General features: G+C 33.7%; 3 protein-coding genes across 13 annotated transcripts in view; 1 reads left to right on the top strand and 2 right to left on the bottom strand.

Annotated features, from left to right (window-relative positions):
* Window positions 1-7,774, bottom strand: part of nectin4b (nectin cell adhesion molecule 4b) — a 19,821-nt gene extending 12,047 nt beyond the window's left edge. Inside the window, exons 1-4 of one of the 3 annotated variants that reach the window (XM_051864223.1) lie at window positions 6,951-7,774; window positions 1,108-1,302; window positions 310-477; window positions 1-89 (exon numbers count right to left, since the gene is read on the bottom strand). The exon at window positions 1-89 is cut by the window's left edge and continues 190 nt beyond it. In XM_051864223.1, coding sequence (XP_051720183.1) covers window positions 1-89; window positions 310-477; window positions 1,108-1,302; window positions 6,951-6,999 — 501 coding nt within the window. In that variant the 5' untranslated portion in view covers window positions 7,000-7,774. The remainder of the gene's footprint in view (window positions 90-309; window positions 478-1,107; window positions 1,303-6,950) is intronic. The other 2 variants (XM_051864215.1, XM_051864224.1) reach the window with 2 other exon arrangements.
* mau2 (MAU2 sister chromatid cohesion factor) overlaps window positions 1-13,735 on the top strand; it is a 266,008-nt gene that overhangs the window by 87,264 nt on the left and 165,009 nt on the right. The gene's annotated exons all lie outside the window — the stretch shown is intronic.
* fcer1gl (Fc receptor, IgE, high affinity I, gamma polypeptide like) overlaps window positions 8,444-13,735 on the bottom strand; it is a 43,808-nt gene continuing 38,516 nt past the window's right edge. For all 3 annotated transcript variants that reach the window (XM_051864535.1, XM_051864526.1, XM_051864518.1), the window contains exons 4-5: window positions 8,759-8,782; window positions 8,444-8,684 (exon numbers count right to left, since the gene is read on the bottom strand). In XM_051864535.1, coding sequence (XP_051720495.1) covers window positions 8,616-8,684; window positions 8,759-8,782 — 93 coding nt within the window. In that variant the 3' untranslated portion in view covers window positions 8,444-8,615. The remainder of the gene's footprint in view (window positions 8,685-8,758; window positions 8,783-13,735) is intronic.

Raw genomic sequence — 13,735 nt, forward strand, 5'->3', positions numbered from 1 at the left:
AGGGTGTCCGACCGAACGACAGGAGGCAGCCACACGGAACGACTGCCCTTCCTGCAGGATCACAGGATCCAGCGAGGAGATCGGCAGACCTAGAGAAGGAGAAAGAAGAGATGAAGTACTGTATTAAAACAATAGTGTAAAACTTTTTTACTGCATAAAGCAAGGTTATTTTTAAACTGGTTAAGTCAGAAGATGATGTTGATTCTGTACTGTACTGCAGATTAACTGATTAACAGACCTTCCTTTTGTAAACAGAAGTGAAATGGAGCTTGGAAAATTCAATGGAGATGTGAAAAGAGGGGCTCTTACTCCAGACGGTCAGGCTGATTTGTCTCTCGAAGTTTCCGGAGGGAAAGGTGGAGATGTGGCAGGTGTATGTGGCCTGATCGGCCTTCTTGGTGTTCAGAATCAACAGCGTCGAGTCGACCGTCGGCTCAGAGCTCTCGAACTGAACACGCTTCAGGAAATCCGGAGACGCTGAGAGAAACAAACACCATTTCAGGAAAAAGAAGAAGTATATTACATTCATATACCTTGTTTCTTTTAAAATTCTTTAAAAGATTTAAAAAGTGTCACTACAAAAATTTATTAATTAAAAGGTCTTTTTTCACAATGATGCCATAAAAGAAGCAATTTTGGTTCCCCAAAGAACATTTCAGTGATCATTTCTTTTCTTCTCTCAGCTCGAGCTTTACAGTGAATAACATGTTGGGTGGACTATTCTTTAAAGCAATGCACATCAACACAGATGGCAGACGCGAGCTGCTCCAGTCAACACAATGCACCATTGAAAATATCCGTCATGACAAACGTCTCTAGGTGACAGACACACGTCACAACACAATGCATGCGAGAGTGTTTCCATCGGCTAATTTAACAAAACTGCTGCTGGGAAGATGATGTTTGTGTCTGTTTGCGCTTCTTTGAACGGGAGGTGATTTACAGGTGGATGAATCACCAGAACGCATGTTTGTGTCGCACACCGTACAGAGAAAATAAAGTAAAGCTTGTTTCTGTGAAGACTATTAAGATTTCTTCCATTATGAAATATGATCCAGACTGTTCCTAAAAGGGTGTGAGATTCACTCAACTAGTTTGTGTTTATACCTTTAGGTCCTTCAGTAAAGTGTCCTATAATGATCTGCTCTTTTTCCCCTCCTGGTTTCTGTCTGGACCAGGTCACCTGCACCACCTTCTCCTCGCCCTCCACCACATACCGACAGGGCAGCCTGGTCTGCGTGTCCGAGAACGAGCGCAGGGCCGCGGATGGAGGCGGATCGATGAACTCGCTGTGAACACAAACTGAGAAATAAAGAGTCAGTGAGTGAACATCTGCAAAAACACCCCTGACTGGATTTACTATTACAGACACAGCGCGGACTGACGGGTCAGTGTGAGAGAGTTAATAATAAACCCACGCTATCATGATCCATTGCTCTCGCCCGACAAACATGTCACAATAACCCAAGGACGTTCCCATGCGGCACAATGAGTGAGTCAGATATGAGCCCAAAAACAATCAATGCTAAATGCAAATAATAACATACACTCCATATGGTTTGTTTTTGACGTCAAAAACCTTGTTTAATCAAAGTGTTTTGGTGTAAATTCAATATTGGTCGGTGTGTATGCATGCGTTTAATGTTTTGTATCAGGCTTTTATGGCTCATATAGTCTGATATAGTGGAGGAAGATGGAGGAAGAAACAGCTTCAAAGGCCCAAACTGAGCAAAAGTATGCAATTTGGTGTAGATGCATATATTTATATGAGATTCTGATGCTTGTAATGTAAATCAGTGGGATCTTTATAACAGTATTGGGTCATTCCGTGTCAAATCAACCAAATTTCGTAAACTTCCCCAGCTCAAATTTTTGATTTTGTTCATATTTTTTCTGTAGAAAGACAAACACAAATAGTGATGAAAGACAAAATATTAAATGTCACAGATGTATATTTACTGAGTAATCCACTATTTTGTAGAGGAGGGTCAAAATGACCATTTTCACCTGAGATTTGGAGCCAAATTAGAGGGTGTAAAAATGACTTTAGAAAGATGGCAGCATCTTTATTTTATTTTTACACAGAGATTGGTAGATCTATTAGTAAAATCTGTTGACTTTAGCATTCTTTGTTTCATTATACGCCAACAGTAACCGTTCAAAGATGGCAGAAAAGCACTTCTTGTGTTTCTTTGCCTCAAGTTTGCATGCCTGTAACTCAAGAAGTATTAAAGATATCTTAATATCCTTTTAGATTCTGGTTCTTAACAAACTTTTCTTTTGGTATCTTCATTTTTAAGGCCCTCGATGGTTCGGTCCCAGAGTTATGGAGATCTTAATGCGGCTCCATGAGTAAATTGTACACCTTTTCAGTGGTCAAAAACTAAATGTGGTTCATTTTGCATAGAGCTAATACTTTTTTCTTTTAAAGAGGAATATCTGAAGAACAAATAATGTTGAAACTAGAAATGTATCTTCTTTCCCTGTTATCAAAAGAATTGCATAAAACACAACTCTCTCTGAGTGCCAAAAATCCACTGAAATGGTTAAATTGAGGCACATTAACTGGCTCTCAAAAGTGTATTTATAAGAATCTATATTTGAATGAGTTTCAGGGGTATTTGGAAGACTGGATTTTGTTCATTTTAACAGCTTCTGAATCCACCAAGAGTTTAAACACACAGCCTCAGAACTACACGTTACTGCATTGATATCCCTATATCTGTGAGATTGAACCATACTGAGCCCTAAAAATGAAGATTACAGAAGAAAAGAAAAAAATCTAAAATGAAATTAAGATATCTTTAACACTTCTTGAATTAAAGACATGTAAACTTCAGAAAAACGTTTGTTTTTGGCACTCAGAGAGTTATGTTTTATGCGATTCTTTAGAAGGAAACAAGATACATTTCTAGTTTAAACATTATTTATTCTCCAGACATTTCCTCTTTAAAATGCTACAAGTATCTGCTGTGTGCAAAGTGAACCACATTTGGTTTTCGATCACTGAAAATTGGTAAAATTCAACAATTTGAACATGGAGCTGCTTTGAGATCCCCATATCTATGAGACTGAACTATATAGAGCCTTGAAAATTAAAATTTCAAAAGGAAAGTTTATTAAGACTGATAATCTAGAAGGATATTAAGATATCTTGAATACTTTCAGAGTTACAGGCATGACAACTATGGAAAAGGAGTATTTATGGCATTCAGACAGGTTTGTTCTATGCAAGGGAGTTGATAGAAAAACACGAGATACATTTTTAGTTTCAACATTAATTGTTCGTTAGATATTCCTCTTTAAAAGAAAAGAAGTATCAGCTGTGTGTAAAGTGACCCACATTTGGTTTTTGAAGACTGAAAATGTGAACAATTTACTTAACCATTTCAGTGGATTTTTGGCACTCAGAGAGTTGTGTTTTATGCAATTCTTATGATAAGAGGGAAACGAGATACACATTTCTAGTTTCAACATTATTTGTTCTTCAGATATTCCTCATTAAAAGAAAAAAGTATCAGCTCTATGCAAAATGAACCACATTTACTTTTTGACCACTGAAAAGGTGTACAATTTACTCATGGAGCCGCATTAAGATCTCCATATCTCTAGGATTGAACCATCGAGGGCCTTTAAAATGAAGATACCAAAAGAAAAGTTTGTTAAGAACCAGAATCTAAAAGGATTTTAAGATATCTTTAATACTTCTTGAGTTACAGGCATACAAACTTGAGGCAAAGAAGTGCTTTTTCCCATTTTTGAACTGTCACTGTTGGCATATAATGAAACAAAGATTGATAAAGTCAACAGATTTTACTAATAGATCTACCAATCTGTGTGAAATAAAATAATGATGCTGCCATCTTTATAAAGTCATTTTTACACTCCTCTAATTTGGCTTCAAATCTCAGGTGAAAATGGTCATTTTGACGCCCTCTACAACATAGTGGATTACTCAGTAAATATACATCTGTGACATTTAATATTTTGTCTTTCATCACTATTTGTGTTTGTCTTTCTACAGAGAAAATATTAACAAAATCAAAAATTTGAGCCGGGGACCTCTGGTTGATTTGACACAGAATGACCCCCATATAATTTCAATATCTGCCAATAATATGTCTTAGTAAGATGATATTTAAATGCGTAGTTTTATGATCAAATCTCTGTGGTTTTAAAACACATTATGCAATGCAATACAATGATGATTGAGAGATGAACAAATAAACCTTCCTCAAAACGCCTGATGATCAAATCATGACTTTTCTAATAAATGATGATAATCAAGTAAACTCAGTAGCTTCAGTCCAGATTAAATATTACTATCAAAGTTATTCTTACGTTTACTTGATAAAAATAAGTGAAGATTTCACAGCAAAAAGACACGAGCTGAAGGAGGACGTTTGTACAATAATATGAAAAGACTTTTACTTGACAAAGTCTAAACTGTCAATCAGAGACAAAAGGACTGTAAGAGATCGTGTCCGACAGGTTTATCAGATCACGCTGATATTTTATGATCAGATATGATACAGAAGGTGTTACAGAGTTAAGGACATTATGTTTGATTCAACAGGGAAATGTTCTCAGTCAGGTTTAATTTACATGTCAACTCCGTCTCAGATATTTCTCATAAAAGTAAATAAAAACAGACGAGTAACTAGTTTTCGTGAAGTAATAGTTTAGAGCAATAAGCAGCAGAGAAACGTTCAACTTTATTATCTTAGCAAATCTGAGCACAGTTTGAGATCTCTTTAAACTGTTTATACTCCTTCTGTATACTGGTAGGTTTGATTTTTAGGATATTTCTGCTCATTTTGCACTATTTTGGACCTGTGTTTGATCCACTTCATGCTCAATGTAAAATCATCCTGAAGCAAAACTAGTTGTGAAGCTCGATACTCGTCTTTCAAAGCGAACAAAGTGAGACAGAAAGCAGAAGAAAGTGAGACATAGTGAGAGAATGTCATCTTGCAGTTCTGGTTATTGTTTGTCTTCGTCTCAGCTGACAGACACTCTGAACACAAACACTCTGACACGCCACACGTTTAAAACAACAATACATACTTCAGCTTCACACACACACACACACACACACACACACACTTGTAACTTCAGGACATTCACTGACTCAGTGCAGTCTCTATATCTTTACTCTAACCTTTCCCATCACAACTAACCTGAACCCTAAACTGACCCTTGACCTCATTATAACCTGATCCCTAAAACCAAGGCTGTGTCCGAAATCACGTACTATCTGAGTAGGTACTACATTTGAATTTAAATTTACTTCACGACCGTTGAAAAAGTATGCTCTATATAGTACGAATGCATGTAGTATGAACGAAATCTGGACGTACTACATCTGCCATGTTGTTTCTGTCACATGACCTACCAGCGACCCTCCATCGTATGTGCACTTCAGAAATCTCACCGGAAGTAGTAACTCATCCGGTACTTTTCGCCTACTGTTTTTCGAATACTATTGCGCTGTCCAAATACCCACACTTGTGGCCTTTGCGCTTGACCACTTGTCTACTTACATGACGTATTTCCTGTATTTGGCTCAAGTGTTCAAGTAGGTGTGAAAACTGCAAGTGTGTGTAGAACTTTTGATTACTCGATGGGACACGCTTATAGTCTTGCAAAAAAAAATGCAAGGGTTTACAGAGCTTTTTATTATTATTATTATTATTATTTCAGTGGTCGCTGTAACTGACAGAAGACACAATTTTAAAATTGTGGTGCTTCTTTAAGTGATAAAAACAGTTGCAAATGTTGTACAAAATACACACAGCCTACTCATCTTTGCATCAATAAAATGTAAATAAATAAATAAATAAATAAATAAATAAATATCGGTACTCGTACTCGGTCCTTAAAAAAAAATGGTATCGGTGTATCCCTATGGAGAAGTATTCGATTTCGGACGCAGCGTGAGTCTTGACCCTCAAACGGGCCTTTAAAGGCTCTCAGAAAGTGAAAACTGACCAAAATATCCTCACTTTATTCTCTCTGACCTCAATCTGATGATCGAAAACTCAAACTGGTCCTCACAACAGAAAACACACACTCACACACACACAGACTCACACACAGACTCACACACACTCTCTCTCTCACACACACACACACTCACACACGTGCACAAACACACAGACTCACACACACACGCACACAGACACTCACACGCGCACAGACACACACACACAGACACTCACACGCGCACAGACACACACACACAGACACTCACAAACACACTCACACACACAGACTCACAAACATAGACACTCACACACACAGACACAGACACACGCACATACATACACAAAGACACACACAAACACACTCACACAGACTCACACACATGCGCACACACACAGACACTCACATACACACACAGACTCACGCGCGCACACTCTCTCTCTCTCTCTCTCTCTCTCTCTCACACACACACTCACACACACTCTCTCTCTCTCACACACACACACACACACACACACACACACACTCACTCACTCACTCACTCACTCACCCACACACACACTCAGTTCTGAACTTATTTCCTCCAGGACAGTCATAATTCAGTAATGGTTTTTGAGGCTGGTTGAACTTTAATGAAGAATGGCATAACAGATCAATCACACACAAACACACGAAATATGGAAGTATATTATTTATCTGGTCTTGGTTAGTTTGTTAAAACATTAACTAATATAAACAGATACAACTTCTGATTTCAACAATGCATTAGTAAATTAACATGAACTAAGATTAATAAATGCTTTATAAGTAGGTTATTGTTCATTGTTAGTTCATGTTAACAAGTTAAACCTTATTGTAAAGAGTTACTGTGATTTCAAATTTACAACCTGCATTAATTAACTAACTAATTAACTAAGCACACACTTCTTGAGTCCTCAAACAGTTCCTGAAGGTTTTGGTCTTACCCATCAGTGTGAAGATGACCACGCCGATGCAGGTCAGTAGTTTCGTCATAGTTTATTCTGTCAGTATTTCTCTGTTATTCCTCAAAGATCTCCTCATGTCCTCACGCGCGCTTCTGATAATCCATGTCAAACTGTGTCCTTAAGACCCGCCATTTCTCAACATTTAAACGAATAAAAAATAATACAAGTTGCTGTTCTGTCATGAAGCACAAGCTGAATTTCTACAGGAAGATCCCGAAGCTGATAAACTCATGATTAAACTCTGTTTGAAGTCTTTGCTCAGGTGAGCGTTCACACACCTGCGTGTTCACGTGGGCTCCACCCACCGCTACGCGCGCGCGCACGCACGCACGCACACGCACACACACACACACACTCCCTCTTATACTGACCTTTGGTTTGTGCACTAAACTATGAACTTATATTTATTCTCTGTACTTCAGAACTCTGTGGAGGATTTCAATGAATTTCTAGAAGACTCTTCTCTCTGAACACCTGCTGAAGTGTTACAGCGGAAGTGAAGGTTGTGGAATTCGTGGCTTTTGTTTTGTTCTGTTTTGTAATGTAGAAATGAACAGGACAAACCAGTTCAGATGCACATTCTTGACATTTTATGAACAAACCAACAATCAGGCGAAGAATTTGAATTTTAATCAAGAGAGACATACAGAGTTTGTTTTTACTTTATAGTGTATTATTATTATTATTATTATTTAATAAGTATTTTTTTATTTACTTTATTATTAATCTAAATAGGCCTACATATAAATTACATTTATATTACATTTTTAGAACTTCTTTTAGCGTTTTATAGCGCCATCTGCTGGTCAACTATATATATATATATATATATATATATATATATATATATATATATATATATATATAGTAATGATACATTTTTTAATGACATATAAAGTCAAAATTTTACTTTTTAAGTTGTAATTTCACATTTTTGTCATAATTTCAATTTTTAAAGTCATAATTCTGACTTTTTAAGTCATAATTTCACATTTTTGTCATAATTTTAACTTTTTAAATCATAATTTCAACTTTTTGTCATAATCACATTTTTGTAATAATTTCAACTTTTAAAATCATAATTTCAACTTTTTATGTCATGATTTCATTTTTGTCAATTTCAATTTGTCGTAATTTCACATTTTTGTCATAATTTAATTTTTTTTAAGTCATAATTTTAACTTTTTATGCCATAAGTCGACTTGTGTCAAAAATATGACTTTTTTGACTATTGTTTTGCTCATGATTGTTTTGGATTGGATTTGTTTGAGTTATGTTTACATTATCTTTACGTTACATTCAGCAGATGCTTTTGACCGATGCCACACAACCAAGCGATTCCTCTTCAGGAGGAAATGACATCAGAAGAGCTCAAACATCAACTAGGACAGGGAGGGATTTCAGAAAGTGTTATGAGGTATAATATTTCTTCTAATCTTATACAGTAACAAGGAAATTATTGGACACTGTCCTAGTTAGAAATATAATTTTATTATGTTAGAATAAAGAGCCTTACACATATTTTACAGATTAACCGTGACGTCTGTCTCAAAAACACACGTGCTAATGATGACGACAGAGCAGAAACTGTGATTAACAAAGCTTCATAATAAACAGAGCAGGCCGGCGTTCTCAGGAACAGCTTCAGGCCAGAGGCTTTTTCTTCATCCCATGAAGAGTGTCGTAGGTGTCCTGATCCCGACGGCCCAGATCCTGACGGACGACACACACTGATCAGACCTGTCATTCACTCGTCAGACTATAGGAAGATCACAAACTCACCCTACCTGATAAATGTCTCCGTCTCCTTTCTGAAAAACACAAGAGCACAGTGAGATTCTGAGAAGAGTCTTGCTCAAGACTGTGTTTGTTCTTCTTTCTGTTCCTCTTTGCTTTTCTCAGTCATTTGCTCAGCAGATGAGAGGATGAATGTGAAAGAGAGACGCTGCACTTCAGCAGGACACATACGGAAGCCCAGTTACACTGACAAAACATGCTTCGCTCACAATTATGACACAAAAACTCACAATTATGACACAAAAACTCACAATTATGACTCAAAAACACACAATTATGACTCAAAAACACACAATTATGACACAAAAGCTCACAATTATGACCCAAAAACTCATAATTATGACACAAAAACACAATTATGACACAAAAACTCACAATTATGACTCAAAAACACACAATTATGACACAGAAGCTCACAATTATGACACAACTCACAATTATGACACAAAAACTCATAATTATGACACAAAAACTCATAATTATGACCCAAAAACTCATAATTATGACAAAATCTCAATTATGACAAAAACTCACAATTATGACTCAAAAACTCACAATTATGACACAAAAACTCATAATTATGACAAAAACTCAATTATGACTCAAAAACTCACAATTATGACTCAAAAACTCACAATTATGACACAACTCACAATTACGACAAAAACTCATAATTATGACCCAAAAACTCATAATTATGACACAAAACACAATTATGACACAAAAACTCATAATTATGACCCAAAAACTCATAATTATGACCCAAAAACTCAAAATTATGACTCAAAAACTCATAATTATGACACAAAAACACAATTATGACACAAAAACTCATAAATATGACACAAAAACTCACAATTATGACTCAAAAACACACAATTATGACTCAAAAACACACAATTATGACACAAAAGCTCACAATTATGACCCAAAAACTCATAATTATGACACAAAAACACAATTATGACACAAAAACTCACAATTATGACTCAAAAACACACAATTATGACACAGAAGCTCACAATTATGACACAACTCACAATTATGACACAAAAACTCATAATTATGACCCAAAAACTCATAATTATGACAAAATCTCAATTATGACAAAAACTCACAATTATGACTCAAAAACTCACAATTATGACACAAAAACTCATAATTATGACAAAAACTCAATTATGACTCAAAAACTCACAATTATGACACAACTCACAATTACGACAAAAACTCATAATTATGACCCAAAAACTCATAATTATGACACAAAAACACAATTATGACACAAAAACTCAAAATTATGACCCAAAAACTCATAATTATGACCCAAAAACTCAAAATTATGACTCAAAAACTCATAATTATGACACAAAAACACAATTATGACACAAAAACTCATAAATATGACACAAAAACTCACAATTATGACTCAAAAACACACAATTATGACTCAAAAACACACAATTATGACACAAAAGCTCACAATTATGACCCAAAAACTCATAATTATGACACAAAAACACAATTATGACACAAAAACTCACAATTATGACTCAAAAACACACAATTATGACACAGAAGCTCACAATTATGACACAACTCACAATTATGACACAAAAACTCATAATTATGACCCAAAAACTCATAATTATGACAAAATCTCAATTATGACAAAAACTCACAATTATGACTCAAAAACTCACAATTATGACACAAAAACTCATAATTATGACAAAAACTCAATTATGACTCAAAAACTCACAATTATGACTCAAAAACTCACAATTATGACACAACTCACAATTACGACAAAAACTCATAATTATGACCCAAAAACTCATAATTATGACACAAAACACAATTATGACACAAAAACTCATAATTATGACCCAAAAACTCATAATTATGACCCAAAAACTCAAAATTATGACTCAAAAACTCATAATTATGACACAAAAACACAATTATGACACAAAAACTCATAAATATGACACAAAAACTCACAATTATGACTCAAAAACACACAATTATGACTCAAAAACACACAATTATGACACAAAAGCTCACAATTATGACCCAAAAACTCATAATTATGACACAAAAACACAATTATGACACAAAAACTCACAATTATGACTCAAAAACACACAATTATGACACAGAAGCTCACAATTATGACACAACTCACAATTATGACACAAAAACTCATAATTATGACCCAAAAACTCATAATTATGACAAAATCTCAATTATGACAAAAACTCACAATTATGACTCAAAAACTCACAATTATGACACAAAAACTCATAATTATGACAAAAACTCAATTATGACTCAAAAACTCACAATTATGACACAACTCACAATTACGACAAAAACTCATAATTATGACCCAAAAACTCATAATTATGACACAAAAACACAATTATGACACAAAAACTCAAAATTATGACCCAAAAACTCAAAATTATGACTCAAAAACTCATAATTATGACACAAAAACACAATTATGACACAAAAACTCATAAATATGACACAAAAACTCACAATTATGACTCAAAAACTCATAATTATGACAAAAACTCAATTATGACAAAAAACTCACAATTATGACTCAAAAACTCACAATTATGACACAAAAACACAATTATGACTCAAACTCATAATTATGACACAAAAACTCAAAATTATGACTCAAAAACTCAATTATGACTCAAAAACTCACAATTATGACTCAAAAACACACAATTATGACACAAAAACTCACAATTATGACTCAAAAACACACAATTATGACTCAAAAACACACAATTATGACACAAAAGCTCACAATTATGACCCAAAAACTCATAATTATGACACAAAAACACAATTATGACACAAAAACTCACAATTATGACTCAAAAACACACAATTATGACACAGAAGCTCACAATTATGACACAACTCACAATTATGACACAAAAACTCATAATTATGACCCAAAAACTCATAATTATGACACAAAAACTCATAATTATGACCCAAAAACTCATAATTATGACAAAATCTCAATTATGACAAAAACTCACAATTATGACTCAAAAACTCACAATTATGACACAAAAACTCATAATTATGACAAAAACTCAATTATGACTCAAAAACTCACAATTATGACTCAAAAACTCACAATTATGACACAACTCACAATTACGACAAAAACTCATAATTATGACCCAAAAACTCATAATTATGACACAAAACACAATTATGACACAAAAACTCATAATTATGACACAAAAACACAATTATGACACAAAAACTCATAAATATGACACAAAAACTCACAATTATGACTCAAAAACACACAATTATGACTCAAAAACACACAATTATGACACAAAAGCTCACAATTATGACCCAAAAACTCATAATTATGACACAAAAACACAATTATGACACAAAAACTCACAATTATGACTCAAAAACACACAATTATGACACAGAAGCTCACAATTATGACACAACTCACAATTATGACACAAAAACTCATAATTATGACCCAAAAACTCATAATTATGACAAAATCTCAATTATGACAAAAACTCACAATTATGACTCAAAAACTCACAATTATGACACAAAAACTCATAATTATGACAAAAACTCAATTATGACTCAAAAACTCACAATTATGACACAACTCACAATTACGACAAAAACTCATAATTATGACCCAAAAACTCATAATTATGACACAAAAACACAATTATGACACAAAAACTCAAAATTATGACCCAAAAACTCATAATTATGACCCAAAAACTCAAAATTATGACTCAAAAACTCATAATTATGACACAAAAACACAATTATGACACAAAAACTCATAAATATGACACAAAAACTCACAATTATGACTCAAAAACACACAATTATGACTCAAAAACACACAATTATGACACAAAAGCTCACAATTATGACCCAAAAACTCATAATTATGACACAAAAACACAATTATGACACAAAAACTCACAATTATGACTCAAAAACACACAATTATGACACAGAAGCTCACAATTATGACACAACTCACAATTATGACACAAAAACTCATAATTATGACCCAAAAACTCATAATTATGACAAAATCTCAATTATGACAAAAACTCACAATTATGACTCAAAAACTCACAATTATGACACAAAAACTCATAATTATGACAAAAACTCAATTATGACTCAAAAACTCACAATTATGACTCAAAAACTCACAATTATGACACAACTCACAATTACGACAAAAACTCATAATTATGACCCAAAAACTCATAATTATGACACAAAACACAATTATGACACAAAAACTCATAATTATGACCCAAAAACTCATAATTATGACCCAAAAACTCAAAATTATGACTCAAAAACTCATAATTATGACACAAAAACACAATTATGACACAAAAACTCATAAATATGACACAAAAACTCACAATTATGACTCAAAAACACACAATTATGACTCAAAAACACACAATTATGACACAAAAGCTCACAATTATGACCCAAAAACTCATAATTATGACACAAAAACACAATTATGACACAAAAACTCACAATTATGACTCAAAAACACACAATTATGACACAGAAGCTCACAATTATGACACAACTCACAATTATGACACAAAAACTCATAATTATGACCCAAAAACTCATAATTATGACAAAATCTCAATTATGACAAAAACTCACAATTATGACTCAAAAACTCACAATTATGACACAAAAACTCATAATTATGACAAAAACTCAATTATGACTCAAAAACTCACAATTATGACACAACTCACAATTACGACAAAAACTCATAATTATGACCCAAAAACTCATAATTATGACACAAAAACACAATTATGACACAAAAACTCAAAATTATGACCCAAAAACTCAAAATTATGACTCAAAAACTCATAATTATG

Source organism: Ctenopharyngodon idella, chromosome 2 (genome assembly GCF_019924925.1).
Source record: "Ctenopharyngodon idella isolate HZGC_01 chromosome 2, HZGC01, whole genome shotgun sequence".
NCBI classification, from domain to species: Eukaryota; Metazoa; Chordata; class Actinopteri; order Cypriniformes; family Xenocyprididae; genus Ctenopharyngodon; species Ctenopharyngodon idella.